This window comes from Cetorhinus maximus, chromosome 2 (genome assembly GCF_964194155.1).
Source record: "Cetorhinus maximus chromosome 2, sCetMax3.hap1.1, whole genome shotgun sequence".
NCBI lineage: Eukaryota > Metazoa > Chordata > Chondrichthyes > Lamniformes > Cetorhinidae > Cetorhinus > Cetorhinus maximus.
In genome coordinates this window covers 192,260,792-192,282,296 of record NC_135880.1, presented here as the reverse complement: position 1 = coordinate 192,282,296, position 21,505 = coordinate 192,260,792, and the positions used below count along the sequence as shown (strand labels likewise).

The 21,505-nt window shown below is 45.4% G+C and overlaps 1 protein-coding gene across 1 annotated transcript in view; it reads left to right on the top strand.

The window, feature by feature from the left end:
* The window catches only part of LOC144668782 (CMP-N-acetylneuraminate-beta-galactosamide-alpha-2,3-sialyltransferase 4-like), a 162,971-nt gene that overhangs the window by 66,225 nt on the left and 75,241 nt on the right, over positions 1-21,505 (top strand). Inside the window, exons 5-6 of the mRNA XM_078531120.1 lie at positions 8,330-8,389; positions 8,491-8,591. Of these exons, the coding sequence (XP_078387246.1) occupies positions 8,330-8,389; positions 8,491-8,591 (161 nt within the window). The remainder of the gene's footprint in view (positions 1-8,329; positions 8,390-8,490; positions 8,592-21,505) is intronic.

The following is a 21,505-nucleotide window of genomic DNA, read 5'->3' as shown; positions in this document are numbered from 1 at the left end:
GCACCGATATCATGACCTTGACAGGAAATTGGTTGAAGGGTGATGACACCTTTCCCCGAAATGAAGCCTCCACACCTGGCTACACCTTCCATCACTTGCCACATCCAGACCATCACAGAGATGGGTGTGGCTTTTATCACCAAATCACACTTTTTGGCCCGATCCCATACTCCGTTGGAACTTTCTCATCCTTTGAGCATCTCACTTTTATTCATCCCAGTCACCCCTCATTCAAAACCCTTGTTCTCTACCGCACTCCCAAGTATGATAAGCTCTATGTAACAGGATGAAAATTGACTATTCAGAGCTGAAATTTACTGTGCTATGAGAAATGATTTTGTTACAGATACAGTGCATGTATGTGAATGTGGGGAATGTGGTAAATAAGATTGGTGAGTTACAGGTGCAGATAAACATGTGGAAATAGGATGTTGTAACCATAACAGAAGAGCAGCAATGGATATTAAATATTTCTGATGTAAGGTGTTCAGAAAAGATAGGAAAGGAAAGAAAGGAGGAAGGGTCACAATACTGATTAAGCAGAACATGACAATGCTGGAGAGGGAAGATGTCCCATCTTCTGTCAAGGAAAGAATCTATTTAGCTAGAGCTAAGGAACAAAAAATGTGCAATTGGATTGCTTGGTGTAGTCTCTACGGCACTAAATAGTGGGAAAGATGCAGAGGAACAAACTTGTGAGGAAATTACAGAGAAATGCAAGAATTACGGAATAGTTATAATATGGGACTTTAATTATCCAAATATAGACTGGGATAATAGTAGTGCAAAGGGCAGATGGGGCACAAAATCCTAAAGTGTTTTCAGGAGAAAACATTTAATGTTTATAGTCCAATGAGAAAAGTGGTTCTCCCGACTGGTTCTTGGGAATGAGGTGGGCCAAGTGGATCAAGTTTCAGTAGGGAAACATTTAGGGGACAGTGATCATTGTATCATAAGGATGAGGATGACTATGTAAAAGGGCAAAGAGCAATCCAGAGTAAGAAAAGCTAACTGGGGGGGAAAACCAACTTCAATGGGGTAAGAATGGATTGGGCCCTGATAAATTGGAATCAAAGATTAGCAGACAAAACTGTAACTGAACAATGGGCTACCTTTAAAGAAGCGATGGTTTGGGCACTGTCAAGATATATTCCTTCTAAGGGGAAAGGTAGAGCAAACGAATCCAGTGCTCCCTTGATGATTAAAATGATGCCTACTTAGAAGAGGAGCAGAGGCAGTCGGAAGTGTCGTAAATACAGCCTGGGAATAGGAATGCGGCCTTTCCTACCTGGGAGTGGAGCAGAGGCAGTCAGGAGTATGGACCATTTCAGCTACTGAAGAAACTGAGTGAAATAAAACTGTGACATCACAGGAGACTAGTAGGTCGATTGGGCACTAAGTGCTTGGGGTAAGGGATGTATTAATAGCTAACTTCAGGCACCAGAGTTAGGATAGATCTATAAATGAAAGAATTAAAACACGAAAACGAAATAAATAAATACATAAAATAGGGACTTAAAACACAAACCTGAGTAATTAAGAAAAGTATAACTTTTTGTTGTGGGTGGTACTAGCATTGAATAAGCACAGTAAATTCTATTATACTTAGGAATAATTCTAAGTTAATTAAGAAAGTAATTGAATTAAATTAACTAAATAACATAAGTAACAATGGCAGGATAGGTGTTATGTTGCAGCTGTGGAATGTGGGAGCTTTGGACACCAAGGTGATCCAGGACAAACACATCTGCAGGCAGTGTAAGCTGTTAGAGGAATTCCGGATCAGGGTTATTGACCTAGAAGCCGAACTGCAGACACTGCACAACATCAGGGAATGGGAGAAATACCTGGACACTTTGTTCCATAAGATGGTCGCACTTCTTAGGATTGGGCCGTCTGTTTTAGTCAGCGGTGAGGGACAGGAGGACGTGACCGTGAGTGAGGTAAGTAAAAGGACCAAGCAGATAGTTGTGATGGAGCCTCAGACTTTGAAATTGTCGATCAGGTTTGAGGTGCTTGCAACCTGTGTGGATGAAAGCAAGGTCTGCAAAGTGGATGAGCTGGCTGGTCATGGCACCGTGGTACAGGAAGTCATTCAAGTGGGCGGATAAAAAAGGAATGTAGTGTTAGTAGGGAACAGTATAGTGAGGGGGATTGACACTGTTCTCTGCAGCAAACAGCGAGAGTAGAAGGCTGCCTGGTGCTCAGGTTCAGGACACCTGTTTGGGGCTGGAAAGGGACTTGGAGGGGGAGGATCCGGTTATTGTGGTCCATGTAAGTAGCAATGACATAGGCAGGAGAAGGAAAGAGGTTCTGCATAATCAGTATGAAGAGCTAGGCACCAAATTAAGAAGCAAAACCTCAAAGGTAATAATCTCTAGATTATTACCTGAGCCACATGCAAGTTGGCATAGGACAAATAAAATTTGAGAGATGAATGCGTGGCTTAAAGACTGGTGTGGGAGAAGTGGGTTCCAGTTCATGGGGCACTGGCACCAGTACTGGGGAAAGTGGGAGTTGTACTGTTGGGACAGTCTACACCTTAACCATGCTGGGACTGGTGTTCTTGCGAGCTGCATAACTAGGGAATTAGAGAGGATTTTAAATAAATAGAAGGGGAAAGGGATCAAATTTGGAAGATGTGGTGAATCAAAGAGTAGGGACTAGGCAAGAGAGGAAGTTATTAATAAGGGAAATGATAAACAGACCATGATATAGATAGGAAGGGACAGAGAGTACAAATATAAGGGTAAATCAGCAGATAAGGCGAGAGGTTACAAAAATAATAAAAGGACAAAACATAAGGCTCTGTATCTGAATGCACATAGCATTCAAAACAAAACAGATGAGCTGATAGCGCAAATATAAATAATAAGTATGACCTGATAGCCAATACAGAGACGTGGCTGCTGGATGAAATAGATTGGGACCTGAATGTTGAAGGGTATGTGACATTTAGGCAGGACAGGAAGCTAGGAAAAGGTGGAGGGGTGGCTCTGTTCATTAAGGATAGCGTTAGCACAATAGAGAGGGATGACTGAAGTTCAGGAAATTAGGATACAGAAGCAGTTTTTGTAGAGATGAGGAATGATAAAGGCAAGAAGGCACTTGTGGGAGTGATGTACAGGTCACCTAACAGTAACCACATGGGAGGACAAGAGTATCAAAGAAGAAATAATGGTAGCTTGTCAGAAGAGTATGGCGATTATCATGGGGCATTTAAATCTACGCATAGACAGGAAAAATCAGACGGGCAAAGGCAGCCTAGATGAGGAATTCATAGAATGTTTTCAGGATAGTTTCTTAGAACAGCACATTTGGCACCTACCAGAGAGCAGGCTATAATAGACTTGGTATTGACCAACGACATAGTGTTAATTAATGACCCCATAGTGAAGGTGCCCCTTATTAGCAGTGATCATATAATGATTGAATTTTACAATAATTTTGAGGGAGAGAAGAGTGGGTCCAAGTCTAATATTTTAAACTTAAGTAAGGATAATTATGAGGGCATGAAAGCAGAGCTAGCAAAAGTGAACTAGCAATTTAGGCTAAGGGATAAGCCAATAGGGGTGCAATGGCGGACATTTAAGGGGATATTTCAGAATACACAGAATAGATACACTCTAATAAGAGAAAAATTCCAAGGGGAGAACCCATAAAGCAAAAAGTTAAAGACAGCATCAAACTTAAGTGTATAATTGTGCAAGGATGGGTGGTAGGTCAGAAGATTGGACAGAATATGAAAAACAACAGAGAATCAACAAAAGATGAATAAGGAGGGAGAAATTAGAGTACGAGAGAAAGCCACCTAGAAATATAAAGGCAGATGGTAGAGCTTGTACAGATATTCAGAAAAATAAAGAGTTAACAAAGCGAACATTGGTTCTATAGGATGTGAGTCGGGGAAATTAATAATGGAAAATAAGGAAATGACAGATGAATTGAACTGGTATTTTGGACTTCACTGTAGAGGATGCAAGTAATATCTCAGAAATAGCTGCAAATCAAGAATTGGAAGGGACGGAAGAACTCAAGAAAATTACAGTCACCAGGGAATTGGTACTTAGCAAATTGTTCGAACTGCGGATTGACAAGTCCCCAGGTCCTGATGGATTTCATCCTAGGGTCTTAAAAGAAATGGCTGGTGAGGTAGTTGATGCATTGGCTTTAATTTTCCAAAATTCATTAGATTTGGGGAATTCCATTTGATTGGAAAATAGCTAATGTAACTCATTTATTCAAACATGGATGGCGACGGAAAGCAGGAAACTATAGGCCAGTTAGCTTAACATCTGTCATAGGAAAAATGTTAGAAGCTATCACTAAAGACATTACAACAGGGAACTTAGATAAATTCAAGGAAATCAGGCAGAGTCAACATAGTTTTGTGAAAGGGAAACCATGTTTAACCAAGTTATTAGAGTGCTTCGAAGAAGTAACATCTGCTGTGGATAAAGGGGAATCAGTGGATGTACTGTATTTAGATTTTAAAAAGGTATTTCATGAGGTGCCTTATCAAAGGTTATTGTGGAAAATCAAAGCTCATGGTCTGAGGAGGGTAACATATTGGCATGGATAGAAGATTGGCTAGCTAACAGGAAACAGATTTGGCATAAATGAGTCTTTTTCTGGTTGGCAGAATGAAATGAGTGGTATGTCATAGGGATCGGTGCTGGGGCCTCAGCTCTTTACAATTTATATAAATTATTTGGATGAATGGACTGAAGGTATGTTTGCTAAATTTGCTGATGACACAAAGTTAGGTAGTAAAGTAAGTTGTGGAGGTGGCATAAGGAAGCTACAAAAGGATATAGATAGGTTAGGTGAGTGGGCAGATCTGGCAAATGGAGTATAATATGGGAAAATGTGAAATTGTCCATTATAGCAGGAAGAATAAAAAAGAAGCAAATTATCTAAATGGAGAGAGATTGCAGAGCTCTGAAATGCAGAGGGATCTGAGTGTCCTAGTGCATGAATCTCAAAATGTTAATAATCAGGTACAGCAAGTAATTAGGGAAGCTAATATAATGCTATCATTTATTGCAAGGGGAATTGAGTGCAAGAGTAGGGGGGTTATGCTTCAGCTATACAGGGCATTGCTGAGACCACATCTGGAGCACTGTGTACAGTATTGGTCTCCTTATTTAAGGAAGGATGTAAATGCGTTGGAAGCAGTTCAGAGAGGGTTTACTAGACTAATATCTGGAATGGGCAGATTGCCTTATGAGGAAAGGTTGGACAGGCTAGACTTGTATCTGCTGGAGTTTAGAAGAGTAAGAGGCAACTTGATCAAAACATATAAGATCCTGAGGGGTCTTGACAGGGTGGATGTGGAGAGGATGTTTCCTCTTGTGGGAGATTCTAGAACTAGGGGTCACTCTTTAAAAATAAGGGATCGCCCATTTAAAACAGAAATGAGGTGACATTTTTTCTCTTAGGGAATTGTAAGTTTTTGGAACTCTCTTCCTGAAAGGACAGTGGAAGCAGGGTCTTTGGATATTTTTAAGGCAGGGCTAGATAGATTCTTGATAAGCAAGGGGGTGAAAGGTTATTGAGGGTAGGTGGGATGCAGGTTACTATCAGATCAGCCATGATCTTATTAAATGACGGAATGTCTTATGAGAAAAGGTTGGACAGACTAGGCTTGTATCCGCCGGAGTTTAGAAGGGTAAGGGGCGACTTGATTGTAACATATAAGGTCCTGAGGAGACTTAGTGGATGTGGGGAGGATGTTTACTCTTGTGGGAGAATCTAGAACTAGGGTGTCACTGTTTAAAAATAAGGGGCCGCCAATTTAAGACAGAGATGAGGAGGGTTCTTTCTCTCAGAGGGTTGTGAGTCTTTGAAACTCTACCTTAAAAGACCGTGGAGGAAGAATCTTTGAATATTTTTAAGGCAGAGGTAGATAGATTCTTGATAAGCAAGTGGGCAAAAAGTTGTTGTGGGTAGGCAGGAATGTGAAGTTGAGGTTAAAACCAGATAAGCTATGATCTTATTGAATGGTGGAGCAGGCTCGAAGGGCCAAGTGGCCTACTGCTCATAATTCATATGTTTGAATGTATGTTCGTATGCGATTCATATGAAGCAGAAAAATGTGCTTATGACAGATGTCATGTGAATAATACAATTGAGAACCAGTCTGAATATAGAAGGTTCAGAGGGGAATTGAAAAATCCAGTAAGAAAAGCAAAGATAATGTATGAGAAGGTACTGGCAGCTAACATAAGGATTTAAACATGGAAGCATGGAGCATAGCTGAGCTATTAAATAAATGCTTTGCGTCTCTCTTTACCAAGGAAGGAGATGCCACCCAGGTTATGGTGAAAGAGGGGGTAGTTATAATTGATAAGGAGGAGGTATTGGATGGTCTATCTGTACTTAAATTTGATAAGGCATCAAGACTGGATGAGATGCAACTAGGAACATTAAGGAAGTGAGAGTGGAAATTTCCATGTCAGCAGCCATAATTTTCCAGTCTTCCTTAGATTGAGGGGTGGTGCCAGAGAATTGGAGAATTGCGAATGTTACATCCTTGTTCATAAAAGGGTGTATGATAAGCCCAGCAACTGCAGGTCAGTCAGTTTAACCTTGGTGGTGGGGAAGCTTTTAAGAGCAATAATCCTGGACAAAATTAATGATCACTTTGGAAAATGTGGATTAATTAAGGAAAGCCAGCATGGATTTGTAAGGAAAAATCATGTTTGACTAACTTGGTTGAGTTTTTGATGAGATACCAGAGAGGATTGATGAGGGTAATGCTGTTGATGTGGTGTACATGAACCTCAAAAATGCCACACAACAGACTTGTGAGAAAAATTAGAGCTCATGGAATAAAAGGGACAGTGGCAATCTGGGTACGAAATTGGCTGCGTGACAGGAAACAAAGAGTGGTGGTGAGCGGTTGTTTTTTTGAACTGGAGGAAGGTATTATAGTTGAATTCCCAAGGGATGGATGTTAGGATCCCTGCTCTTCCTGATATATATTAATGACCTTGACCTTGGTGTACAGGGCACAATTTCAAAATTTGCAGGTGATACAAAATTTGGAACTATTGTGAACCATGAGGAGGACATAGACAGGTTGGTGGAATGGGCAAACAAGTAACAGATGAAAGTTAATGCAGCGAAGTGCAAAGTGATTCACTTTGGTAGTAAGAATGCAAAGAGACAATATAAAATAAAGGATACAATTCTAAAGGGAGTGCAGGAGTAGAGGGATCTGGCTGTCTTGGTGCATACATCATTGAAGGTGGCAGAACAGATTGAGAGCACAGCTAATAAAGCATATGGCATCCTGGGCTTTATTAATAGGGGTTTAGAGTACAAAAAGCAAGGAGGATTTGTTAATCTGTATAAAACACTGGTTCAGCCTCAGCTGGAGTATTGCATCCAGTGCCGGCTACCACACTTTCGGAAGGATGTGAATGCATGAGAAACACTGTGGAAAGGATTCACGAGAATGGTCCCAGAGATGAGGAACTTCAGCTACTTGGATAGATTGGAGAAGCTGGGACTGTTCTTCTTGGAGAAGAGAAGGTTAAGAGGAGATTTGATAAAGATACTCAAAATCATGAGGGGCCTGGACAGAATAGATAGGGAGAAACTGTTCCCATTGGGGGAAAGATCGAGAACCAGGGCAAAGATTTAAGGTAATTGTCAAAAAATTAAATTATGACATGAGGAAAACGTTTTCATGCAGTGAGCGTTTAGGATCTGGAATGCAATGCTTGACAGTGTAATGGGCGCAGATTCTACTGAGTCTTTCAAAAGGTAATTGGATCATTATCTGAAAAGGAAAAAATTGCAGGGCTATGGGGAAAAGGCTGGGGATTGGTACTAGCTGAATTGCTCCTTCTTAGGGCTAGCACAGACATGATGGACCAAATGGCCTCCTTCTGTGCTGTAACCATTGTATGATTCATTAAAATGCAACACCAGCCCCCATTGGAACTGTTGCCGAGTCCCTTAGATCACGACTGTCATTTTCAGTTGCTCAGGCGAATGACCACAAGGTCTTTAACAATTAGAAACCTTCTTTCTCCGATGGTTTATATATAGGCCTGTGTGGGACCCCTTTTCTTTACTTCCCATAACTATCCTGAGGCAGTGACAGAATGTCAGAGCACAGGATGGGAATTGAAACATGCTAAGCCATGTAGCTTTCAGAGTTTAGCTGGACGATGCAGAGAGTAGCATTCATACTGCAGCTTAGAAATGGGAGGCAAAATGTTCGGGCGTAGATGACTATTGTTAAAAGATCCAATTTACAATACCAGATTTGAAGCAAAGTCTCTTTATCCATAAAGTTGTCTCTTTTTCATTACAGTCAGGATACACATTGCTCAACCTGGCAGTCAAGCAATCACAGTGAACAAATCCTCCCAAAGTAAGCCATCTATTCATTTCCTCGGGAATTGAACTGTTCTGCATTTTGACTGTTTGCTCCATTCTGATCTCCTTCTTCCTGATCTTTTGATTCTTTTTCAGATTTATTCGGAATACCAATTTATTTTTAACGGTGGATGATGCCTGGTGGCACAAGCCAAACTACCTGTTTCACACATTACCATATGGGATTAAGGGCAATGGTGAGAAACCTTTCAGTGCCTTTCATTGGATCTTTCTTATGGAGGGAAGAGCGATAGAATTCCTCCACTGTCTGAACTATAAGGACAGGCCACAATCAAATCTGACAAATCAATTATTAAAGATTTACAAAAGGTCTTTTTTCAATTAAGGTTTTGTTCGGGTGAACATGATGGACTGTTTTCTCTGGAAGCTCAGTGATGAGGGGGTGGGGTCGGGGCTAGTAATCAATTTAATATTGTCCATAAGAGGAGAGAGAGACTCAGAGATGTTTTGCTGCACAGGCATGGACACTTTGCCAGAGGGAGGATGAAACCGAGGCCATTTCATCTTTTAAAGGAAAACTAGATAAATATTCGAAATGGAGGAGGATGCAGGACTAGAGTGAGATGCCGTGAAAGTAGAATTAGTTTTACATTTGGAACGAGCCAGTACAGATATGATGACCTGAAAGGTCTCCTTTTGAGCTGTAAGCTTCTAGGGTGGAAACCAGGAAAATCTCAGGTTTGGTTCCTTGTTTGAATCAGCTCATCTCCGGTGGGGTGGGTAGTACAGGTTGTGCATTAGGCTTCAGGACCCCCTGCGGTAAGAAGCACCAGTGCATCTGACTGCCATCAAAGTGATTCTTGCCAGTAAGTGTGTTATTTGACTGGGCTTGACTGTACATGGTGGCACCATGGTTAGAATGACTTGTCTACAGTTACAGGGAGCGCAGTATTGAAGTGTGACTGGCATTTATAAAACGGAATCCTTGTAAGAGATCAATAGCATCAAGTAAAGGGAGGGGAAAAGGGGTCAAATCTGAGAGTTTGATGAACAGAGAGTTTGGGGACTATGCAGCAATGGGAAAGATGCAGATTGATCCGTGAAGGGTAAGACTAACATCAGGAAAACCTGTTGTGCTTTGCGTCTGCCTGGCAGGAGGCACATGGGGCATGCTAAGCATATTCAAGCTGAGGACTGAGGTCGGTTTTGAAAACCTGAAAAGGAAGGTGGGCTTTGAGTCTCCTCAGTACTGACCTCACTCACCTCCACCCGCACCCTCCACACAGCATCCCCCCCCCCCCCCCCCCCCTCAACCATACACACCCCCAAATCGTCAGTGATGCTGATTTATGGTCGGGGGAGGCAAAATGACAGGGAGAAAAAGCAACCCATGACAAAACTCAGGACACACTTGAAACCCCCTCCCCACTAACTTTTCTTTGAAGCAATCAAGCTGATTCCTGGAGAACTAATCATGTTGGGTCAGTAGATGTAAATTGACGGATGCAGTTTGTTTGTTTGGGAGAGGCTCCACCACGTTTCAGTAGGGAAAGATCTCTAAGAGTAAACTAGAGATGGATGTTTGCCAGAGGCATGAGCACAAATCCAGGCTGACCTTTCCAGTACCGTTCTGAGGGACTGCTGAGCTGTCAGAGGTACCTCTTTCGGATGAGATGTTAAAGCAGGACCTCTCAGGTGGATATAAAGATTCATTGTACTATCCCAAGAAGAATATTTGGGAGTCCTCCCTGGTGTCCAGGTTGATATTTATCCCTCAGCCAATATCTAAAAGATATTTCGTCCTTATCATATTGGTTTTTTTTTGGGACCTTGATGTGTGCGATTTGGTGGTTGTATTTCTTACATTACAACTGTGATTATAATTCAAGAAGTTCTTCATTGGCTAGAAAGCCTTTTGTGACTTCCTGAGGTTGTGAAGTGTGTGATATAAATGCAAGTTTTTCTCTTTTTGGCCTGCATCTGTTTGCTATGTTGTTAATATGCAAATTTCTTAACCTTGCCAATAGGAATGACAAGGACAATACTCACCCAATTCTTAGATTGTAGTGTGTAATTTGATCAAGTCATGTCAAGCAAGCTACCCAGTGCAGAGAAAACACACGTTAACATTACTGATTACAGAGAGCAAATAGCACTAACACTATTGAGTTCTGAACACTGCAGACACTTCAGAGATCTGAGAACACACAGTACCAACTTTACCAAGGTTAGAAAATGCACAGCACACACAGTACCAACACTACTGAGGTCAGAAAACGCACAGCACCATCATCCCAGTGTTCAGAGAATGCACAACGCTAACACCCTGGAGTTCAAAGAATGTACAGTATTAACATTACCAAGGTCAGACAGCGCACAGCATTAACACTCAAGTTTAGACTGAAAATGGGTAGGCCACAGACCAATTTCAAAATGAGGATGAGAACTTTAAATCAAGAAGTTGGTGGATGAGGAGCAATGTAGATCAGTTAAGATATCTACAGTGGGGTTTTGAATAGTTCAGCTTTATTGAGAATATATGATGGGCGGCAAGCCAGGGGTACATTGGAATAGTCAAGTGGGAAGATAGCAAAAGCATGGATGAAGGGTTTCAGTAGCAGATAGTCTCTCTCTTCATCCTTGGGCTGCTGTGGCTGGGCAGGAGGCAGTTCTGGCATGTCTGAAAACAGGAATTCAGAGGGAAGGGTTGGTGCAAGGGAAGGGGCATGGGTTGGGAAGGAAGAGGCCCATGGTTCATTATGCCAGATAGCTATTGGAGGGTTAGCTAGGAGTTGAGAACGGGCATAAGGAAGATATACCATGATCCTCAATATTCTCAGTGATACCGCATATGAGCTTTGTCACAGCCAACCCCCATGATGCTGAGAAGCACCTCCTCTATAGGGCACTGGAGTTGCAGATAGCCTTGCCCCCTGCTGGCTCTGCCCTGCTCCCTTCCATTGTGCGCCACCTTGTCCTGCAAGAGAGAGGGAAGAACATCAGTAATTGTGCAGCACTGTATTTTGTTTATGTAACTGCCATAGCTGAATAGTGGGATCCGACCCAGTTGTCAAATGGCCCAGTTGAACCAGTTTTCTACCTACCTGGGTAGTTGGGCTGGTTCAATTGTGATTAGTTAGCCTGGTTACATTTACTGGCCCAACTGGCTCCATTTGAGACTAGCTACATGTTCAAAACCTGTGCGAGTGAACATCTAGAAAATCAATTCACCCTCTTTTTTTGCCCTAAGACTATACTTTAAAAATAAAATTTGGAGAAATACATTCCAAAACATTTCAAATTGAATATTACAGTCAGTGCAAAAAAATGCAACTTTTCTCCACTCTGAGGTGCCTCAATACAATTTCAGTACTCTTAGGCCAGAATTTGCCAGCTGATGTGCGGATGGTGTAAAATGGCTTGCGCCGACGTCAGCGCGCGCCATCATGATATTTCAGTGGGCGGGCGCAATCAGTTCACCCGCCATTAATTGAAGGGCTCATTAAGCCCCTTAACTTACCAATTGTGTACGATTTTGAGGGGCCCGTGCGAACTTTAGGTCGGCGCACGGGCCCAACGAGCCGGCGGGTAGGAGATTATTTAAGAAAACTTTTGCAATGTCAGGATATGCAGACTCAGAGGGGTTGTTCATGTTTTTCACAAAGTTATGATTGATGAAAGTGTTTAAAACATACCTGTGTGATTGTTAGTAGTTTTCATCGATGTCCAAGAGATTTTTGTGTGAAGTGAAAGCATCCTGCAGACAGCATTCTTTTTCGGCCTTGCAGCTTTCCGGAGGCCTCCAATTAGCCTGGGGCTATAGGTTCTGACCTCCCCAGTGGAGGCTGCTCCCCTGAGGAGAAAGGTAGGGATAGAATCAGGAGGATGCCAGGAGTGGACAATCAGCCTCCAAGGGAGGCACTTTTGGGAGGCCAGGCGCAGGCACAAGGGGCGCAGGGCCAAGAGGTTGCCCAAGGTGCAAGGGGCTGCAGACGATGCCACTATCCTGCTGCCAGGATATACAGGTGGCGAAGCAGCTTCCTCAATATGATTGAGGTGCAGTGCTGAAGGATGCTCAAGGGAGACAGTCAACTATATCTGTTAGATGATTGGCCCTGAGATCTCCCCTAGCTGTGTGGGTGGACACCCCATGCCATTGGCTCTGAAGCTCAGAGATTGCCCTCCACTTCTATGCCTCTGGCTCCTTCCAGGGCTCAGTGGGTGATCTTTGCGGTGTCTCCCAATCAGCTGTCCACACTTGTGTCAAGCAGGTTACAGACGCTCTGTTCAGATGGGTATCCACCTTTGTCCACTTCTGCTGCGACCAGGCAAGTCAGGCACAGCGAGCCAGAGGCTTCGCGGCCATTGCTGGCTTCCCCCGTGTCCAGGGTGCTATAGACTGTACACAGGTGGCCATCAAGGCGCCAGCAGGTAAGCATTCGTCAACAGGAAGGGCTTCCACTCCATGAACATGCAGATAGTGTGTGATCACAGGATGCAGATTCTACAAGTCTGCGCAAGGTACCCAGGCAGCTCCCACGATGCCTACATCCTCAGACACTCCCAGGTGCCGGGGCTCTTCAGTGCTCTGGCTCGGCTAGATGGTTGGCTGCTGGGTGACAAGGGCTATCCCCTCAGAAGGTGGCTTATGACGCCTCTCCGCCATCCAAGAACAGAAGCTGAGCATCGGTACAATAGGAGCCAGGGCACCATAAGGGCTGTGGTGGAGAGAGCCATCAGTCTTCTCAAGATGTGCTTCCATTGCCTGGACCGCTCAGGGGGCGCACTCCAGTACCCCCCAGATCGCGTTTCTCCGATTGTGGTAGCATGCTGCGTCCTGCACAATCTTGCGCTGGAAAGGGGGGATGCAATTGACGATGAAGACCTTGACGCCCTGGATGAGGCTGCACATGATGAATCCAGCAGTGGCTCAGAGGATGAGGAAGCACAGGGCGATGATGAGGGGCAGAACGACGACCCGCTACTACACCAAGGAGGCAGGGACACCCGGGACAATTTAATCCAACGAACCTTCAGCTAGCTCCACACACATGGATCAGCAGGACCAGCATTGCCTGGCGCTTCCACACGTGGCACTTGAGTGCTACATCTTCCACCTCATCAGCTGCAACTAAGGGCTTAGTACAGAAACATCAATGTCCACTCAAACACTCATGATAATTATGTGAAAATGAAAAAAGCACCTCAATGAAAAGACGCTCAGCCATGGTAACAAAGGTGGACTTTATTCTGTCCACAATTAAAGCCCACATGATTATTTGACAATGTTACAAAAAGGGGTCCTTATTCTAAGGCCAACACAAAATCACCAGTAACATACCCGGGGAGTGCCTAAGGTGCCTTGTGTTTTCATTTGCGGTTGCTACGTCTAGGTGCCGCCCCATCGCTCGGAGTGGCTTGTGAGACAGCCTGCTGACTCTGCTGTCCTATTGGCCTCGATGACCTTGGCGGGCGTCCTCTGGCCTGTGGAGCCTGTGATGGCCCCGCCTGGGAGGGAGTGGCCAGTTCCAGAACTGGCACCTTCCCAGTTGTCACAGCCTCAACGGAAGCAACGTTGACTGGCAGAGGGGCAGAGGAGCTGCTGCCCTCATCCGGAGCGCCCTGAGAGGAACTCACAGCAATTGCAGGCAGCGTCTGCGCCGATGTGAGGTCCAAATCTACCTCCCTGCTCACCGCAGATGCATGGGCACCGAGTGCCGGCGCTTGGTGTCCACAAAGCTCCCACAATGGAAAACACCACCTGTGGCCAGAACCGCTGTGAGGGCTTGCAGGTCAGAGCATATCCCAATCATATTTTGATCCATTTGGTGGAAGCTCCTCTCTATGAGAGTCGCCAATCTCTCATTGAAGGAATCACTGATGCTCTGCCCTGAGGGCGGATTCTTCACGCGCACTCTGCCTAGACTCCTCCATCGCAGAGAGCAACTGAACCATTCCCTCAAGCAACCCTGCCAGATTCAAACGCACTTCCTGCCACCTGTCCTGCAGCTGCAGCAATGGGGACAACTCCAGAGGCACATCATCAGTGCCGGACTCAGCATGTGCCTGGTCCACTGCAGCCCTCCGGCTGCTGGAGCCATCGGCACTCTCTGCCCCTACCAACTCCTCCAGCGATCGTGAAGTGCCCTCTCCACTGTGACCTGGGACACTAGCTGACGGTAAAGTCCCCACCGAGGTGTGTGTGTCTCCGCTGGTGCCTGGCTGGCGGAAATGCTGTGCCGCAAGTTGCACATGTTGCCCCTCAGGTGTGGAGGGGGGTGGTTGTGTTGAGGACGTGCGGGTCGCTCTGGTGGTGATGCTGAAATGAACAACAAGGACAGTGCATCAGTTAGTGTGCATTCACTTCAACCTTTCATTCCTTTCTCCCCCACCCTCATAAGTAGCTCACCCTTAAAGACCCTTAAAAGAAGAACATTGGTGAGGTCCAAATGAGACAAGACGGGCCCCAAGCATTAAGCGCACATGCAAACAAGCTGGTAAGAGGGCCTCATGAATGGCACATGGCTTGTAAAGAGTCAGAGGAGTGGGGAGAGTGTAGAGGTATCTGATGTGGATGCATTGTTGCCTGGATAGTTGTGTGGCTGAGGAAACATTTCAAACAGTTGTGTCATTTTCCACCGAACTCAGGAGATTGAGAGGTCATATTATTGCCCTTCATTCTGTAAGGAGGGGCATGGATCATGTGGCCAGAAGGCAACATTTCCCCTTAGCGCAGGGATGAGTAACGTGGTGGCACTCATCTAAGTTGAGTGCCATGAGGTTCACAGCTGAGGTGCTGAGGACCTTCTGGACAAAGTAATGTGGGGCGCACTGGCTGAAAGGGTGCAGGAGGTCCCAAACCCCCGAAAATGGAGTAAGTCTTTGGGTGTGCAGCGGCAATCCAATGATATGTGAGACCATGGTGATATTGGTCATAAATGGGATAAGGTGACTTTGGAAGGTGGTGGAGAAGCTATTTCTCAAGGGGACGAGGGTCCCTCCTGTATGACCCAGATGTCAGAATGCCTCAGTCAGTGAATGAGCATTGTTGCAGCAATAACAGTTGCAGCAACCATCAGTCTTTTGGATGGTGGGCACACAGAGTGGATGGGACTGTGGACTTCAAATACCTGCCCACTGGACCCCAGCCTCGCCACCCCCAGCCACCCTGGCCTCCTGACTCCTGCCCAGCTCCATGGCCTGCTCCTCGAATGGGGTGAGGTGCTGGAGGAGGGTGTGCCCACCTCCAGTCCTCAGGCACTCCCGGGCCTTGTGGTTACTTTTTGCCTGCAAAACACATAAGAGGATTTATTGGGGCTGATCACTCATGTACCCTGTAAGTGCACACCGCACCCCAACCACAGTGGCCCATCTGAGGCCTCCAGCGGCTCCTGTCCACACAACTGGTGATCAGTCCCCAGAAGATAGTACGGCTGGTCCAAAACCCCTCCCCCAACGGCCACCTTGGACACATTCGGCGTCCATCGCTTTAAATAGCACACGGGTCTTAGCGCCCATGGAAAGGAGGATCAAATAGGTGTGGCGCCGATGCCAGCAGATGGGACTTGCCCAAAAGACCTTGAGACGCCCCTTGGACCATCTCATCACCATCAATATGACATGTGTTGGAGTTCTGAGTATGTGTCTACCGGCCTCCCCTGCAGCTTGCCCCCAAACTACTCAAATGCCACAGAAACCAACATATGCTGTGCAGAAAGCCCTTCTTCTCCTCAACCACTAAGGCTGATGTAAGCATTTGCCCACCCAGCGTGCGATAGATGCCCTATGCAGTAACGGCAGCCATACATGGTGAGGAGTGGGGGGGGTGCAAAGGCTAAGGCTGCCTCCTGCCTCAAGTAGCCCGGACAGACATGGTACTCACCCGTCCGGAGCGCAGCAAATCATTGAAGTGTTTTCGGCACTGTGTGCCAGTGCGTCTGACGTCATCATGGGCACTTACAGCCTCGCCCACCTCCTCCCATGCCTGGCTGGTAACATGGGGGGGCCCTCCTCCTCCCATCCTCAGGATACAGAACATCACGTCGCTGGCCCACCTCTTCCAGGAGGACAGCAAGGCATGTGTCTGAGAATCTGGGTGCACAGTGGCCCCCCCGCTGGCCTCTCCTGCAGCCTGCCCCCCTCCTCCTCCGCCTGCTCCTCCTCTGCCCTCCTTGGAGCATTTCTACCTCCCCGAGTGGCACATGGTGCACTGCCTCAAGCAGGTTGCCTGGCCACTCTTTATACAGGCCGCTGGCTCCCCATTGGAACCGGCAGTCTGAGGCCACCCGTCCCCGTGACTATTTTCCCGTTCTCCATGGGAGTCGCTAACCCGCGGTGCGGGCCTTAATTGGCCTGCCCATTGGAAAATGGCGGCACGGCCCGTTTCACCAGCGGCAATCGGCCGCCCACCCGACCGACGAAGGTAAAATCCTGCCCTTAGTATTCACCATACTCACAGAGAGAATGTATTGTTATGATCCTAGCTGATGTTAATACTGGACAAGTCAGGTCCCAGAGTGAAACCTGGCTTGGTAGATCCTAGCTTTGTTTTTTGTTTAGAAACTGTGGAGGTCAGTTACTGAACACAGTCTGCCAGTATACTGTTAAAACAAAGAATAAAATATTTATTAAACAAGAAATAAATGAACTATATTACGCTAAACAAAACGGTTGGAAAGATTTCATGGCAGATACCAGAGAATGATTCAAAATCACACTGCTTCTTTTGTCCCAGCAACCCTTACTGACACAAAACCCCACTGAATACTTACCATTGTCTCAGTACCAAGGTTGCTGACTTGGGTTAGCTCAGTTCCAAACAGTTTTATTTCAACAGACTTCTGAACATTCACTAGATGCTTTTCTTCAGCTGGTATCTCTCTCTCAGGCACCCAAAACTGCAATCTAAACTCACTATTACTTCAGCTTCAGAGCAAACACACGAGTTCCCTAAACTCAGTGTCCCAGCAGGCTTGCAGGATTTCTTATTGGAGAGATTAGACCTTCTGCTTGCACTCTCTGGTATACACACACTAAATGACCGCCCTCCTGTGTTTTCCAGTATCTCTGTCTGTCACTGGACCCTTGTTGTTAGGCAACAGCACCGTTTTTTTCTGCTTTATATATTTTTTTAACTTCACCAAACTACTAACCCCCTGGCAACCCATCTGTTCACTTCAAGAGTTGTAAACCTCATTAAAAACACATGCACACAAACTTCTCGGCATCCAGCTCACAAAATCCTCTAAATGATACTAAAACTAGGTTTCACTTTTCTTCACAGCCAAATACGAAAATATAAATTAAACTTAAAGCTATATATTGTTCCTAACAGCATGTGTTCGCTTTTATTGCCTGTGATCAGCGTGTTTGTATCTAAGAAATGTGCGTTTCTTACTATCAGAATGAATGTCCCAATTAAATAATTCCAGCAGCAAGCTTTTTGTGAATTTAAAAATAAAGGAGGTTATTTATACTCACTCACCATAGCTCCGAAACAATGCAATGTTTCGCTCACACATCTCTCACACACACACTCACACATACAAAGGTTAGATACAGATGAAGGTAATATACTGTTATAGCTTATAAATATCTCAGTCTCTTTTGTCGAAGGCCTGTGGTTTCTTTAATGAATTTGTTGCTTTAATGTTTAAGTGAAGGTCTGGTAAAGTGTTGGATCCTCAGTAAGCTGTGAAGTTTCTTGTAGTTGAATTTCCAGGAGGTTGGCTGTCAGGTGAACTTACAATTGAACAAGTTGGGGAATCCTGCTCTGCTAGGATATCTCACGTTCAAGTATTGCTGTTTATTACCTTGGCTGCTTGGATGACTTACTGTTAATCTAATGTCATTTGGTGGGACTCTGCAAACAGTTTCTTGCTGATTTTTAAAAGGAGACTGTAAAATGCTTCCCTCATCATGTGGCTTTCACAGGTTTAGACCTTTTTCTGAACAAAAGGTGGTGTGTGCGTTGATTACAATCATCCTATGTTGTTATTTGATACCTTGAGATACACCTTACCTGGTTTGGATGAGGGAAACCATCACAATACAATGGAAGGTTGATAGAATCCATTCACATTTGTTTTACACACATTGAGTTTCAATGTTCTTTTTTGTCCAAGGTGAAACATAGAGAGAGAGGCTGGCTGGAATTCTAAAGTCCATTGTGCTGATCCATCCTTAAACAAAGGGATGTGTGAATTCCCTGGATGGCTGTGAATGTCCATATTTAATTAGCCATTTGCTTGAAACTTAGGACTGCCTGAAGCTCCAATGCCAAAGGTCACATGATTTGTAGTGGCCATTTTAATAGCCTGTGTCCAGTTTTAAAAGTATTGACTGAAAATTCATAACAGACATGATGCAATGTACATTCCATGTCAGGCATACAGCCCAAGGGGTTCTACACAGCTTCCATCCCCTTGGTGTGCTATAACTGAAAGGCCTCAGACAGCGGCCTGTCCAATTGTGCCTTTACAGTGGCTGCTCCATATTTTAGTGCGCCCTTCAACACATAGTCCTGGACCTGGGAATGTGCCAGGCTGCAACACTCAGTTGAGGACAGCTCTTTGCACTGGAAGACCAACAAGTTTCGGAAGGACCCAAGAGCATCTTTCACCGAGTTGATGTTTATTTCAGTATGCATCTCTGGAAACAGCCTTTGGAGCACAGAGTCCTGAGTCACGGAGCTGCTTGGGGTGAATCTTGCCAAAAATCATTGCATCTCTCTCCAGATCTTCTTTGCAAAGGCACATTTCAGAATGGGCTGGACAATGGTCTCTTCCTCACCACAGCCACCTCGAGGGCAACGTGTGGAAGGGGTGAGACTCCAGGCGTGTAAAAGGGATCTGGTGGGGAGTGCCTTTCCCACCATCCGCCAAGCTTTGTCTTGGTGTTTGTTTGAAAGTTCTGGTAATGAGACATTCTGCCAAATGACTTTGACTATTTCTCAGTCTGACATTTTGAGGATCAGCAAATCCTTTTATGTCGGGGTGTATGATGTGAAGCCCTCAGACAGCATAGCCTGCCAATCCTTCCTGTCCTCTATCACAGAGGATTGGATGACAGCAAGTGGGAGAGTCTGGGCAAACTGCTGACTCTGGAAGAACTGACTAAGGCCATCAAATTTTTTGAGATGAGTAAAACCCCTGGAAACAACGACTTACCAGCTGCGTTGTTTCCGGCTCTGTTGGAATGAATTGGCTGAGACCTGCTGGCAACATGTCAGAATTCATGAGGAAAGGCATCATCACCCTCATCTACAAGCAGAAGGGGGCGAGAGAGGAAATTAGAAATTGGCAGCCCATTTCACTGTTGAATGTGGACTATAAAATTCTGTCCAAGGTCATTGCCAATCAGGCTGAGTGTGCTCTGGAGTTGGTGATCCACCCATAGAACCACAGAACCATAGAAAAGTTACAGCACAGAAGGAGGACATTCGGCCTATCTTGTCCATGCTAGCCCGAGGACATCCAGGTGCCCTTTCTAATCCCACCTTCCTGCACCCGGCCCATAGCCCTGCAGCTTACAGCACTTTAGGTGCAGATCCAGGTACTTTTTAAAAGAATTTAAAGTTTCTGCCTCTACCACCAACTTGGGCAGCGAATTCCATGCACCCAATACCCTCTGCGTAAAAACGTTCTTCCTCATGTCCCCCCTACACCTTCTGCCACTTATCTTGAATCTATGTCCCCTGGTTCTAGAATTCTCCACCAAGGGAAACAATTTTATCTGTCCACTCTATCTATTCCCCTCATAATTTTGTACACCTCAATCAAGTCACCTCTCAGCCTTCTTTGTTCTAAGGAAAATAACCCCAACCTATCCAATGTCTCCCCTGATCAAACCTGCATTGTGCCCAGCAGGAAGATCCCTGATAGCCTTGTGCCACTCAGGGATATGATTGCCTTTGTGTGGGAGAGGGAGTGGGCACTTGCCTTATCAGCCTGGACCACGAGAAGGCCTTTGACAGAGTATTGCACACCTACGTGATAGATGTGCTCCCCAAAATGGGCTTTGGGGAGGGAATCCACAAATGGATCCAATTGCTTTACACAAACATCAGTTACACTGTCTCAATCAATGGGTGGGAATCAGAAAAGCTCTCAAACAAATCTGGAGTCAGGCAGGGCTGTTCTCTCTCCCCTGTCTTGCACGCTGTATCGAACATTTTGCCGAGTCCATCAAGAAGGTTGGGGACATAAGAAGGGTGACAATACCGGGGAATGGAGGCACGCAGGTCAAAGCCTCCCTATACGTGGATGACGTCACCGTCTTCTGCTTGGATCCGTTGGTGGCGCACAGACTGATGAGCATCTATGACCAGTTTGAACTGGCCTCATGAGCCAAGGTAAATCACGGCAAGAGCGAGGCCATGTCCTTAGGGAGCTGGGCTGACTGACCTTTTGTCCCCTTCACCGTCAGGTCAGACTGCCTGAAGGTCCTGGTTTGGAGGGGCCAAGGCATGCGCTAACAACTGGAAGGAGCGAGTAGCTATGATAAAACAAAATCTGGTTATGTGGGAGCAATGCTCCCCCACCCCCCCACTCCATTGCATGTAAGAACCTGATCTTCAGGTCCGAGGTGCTCTTGGTGTTGCTATATATGCTGCAGCTCTGCCCATTCCTCATTCCTGTGTTGTGGCGATCACCTGAGACATTTCTGCCTTTATCTGGAGGTTGATAATGGATTCTGTTCAGAGGGCCATGATGTACAAAACTCTAGATAAAGGGAGAAAAGAGTTTACCCAACATTGCTCTCATCCTGATGGCCACCTTTGTATGTGGCTGCATTAAGCTGTGAGTAGACCCCCAGTACACAGACACCAAGTGTCACTACATAATGATGGCATGGTTTGGCGACATTGCCAAGGAGTGATCCAGGCAGTTGGACCTATCCATTGTGGGAAAGTTTGTGCGGTAAAACACCTTTGACCACAAGTCCGTCAGGCAGTAGTCCACACGTAACGTCCTAGAGGCTCTGCGGGAAAAGGAGATGGTAGGTCCTGTTGAATGGTTCCCTGAGCAGACTGTCAAAATCATTTGGGAGAATGCCTCATCACCAAAATTAGGTCACTTACTCCATTCACATAAGTACCACTAATAAGTGAGAAAACATTATCTATGTGTCTGGCTATGGGGTCAGTGAA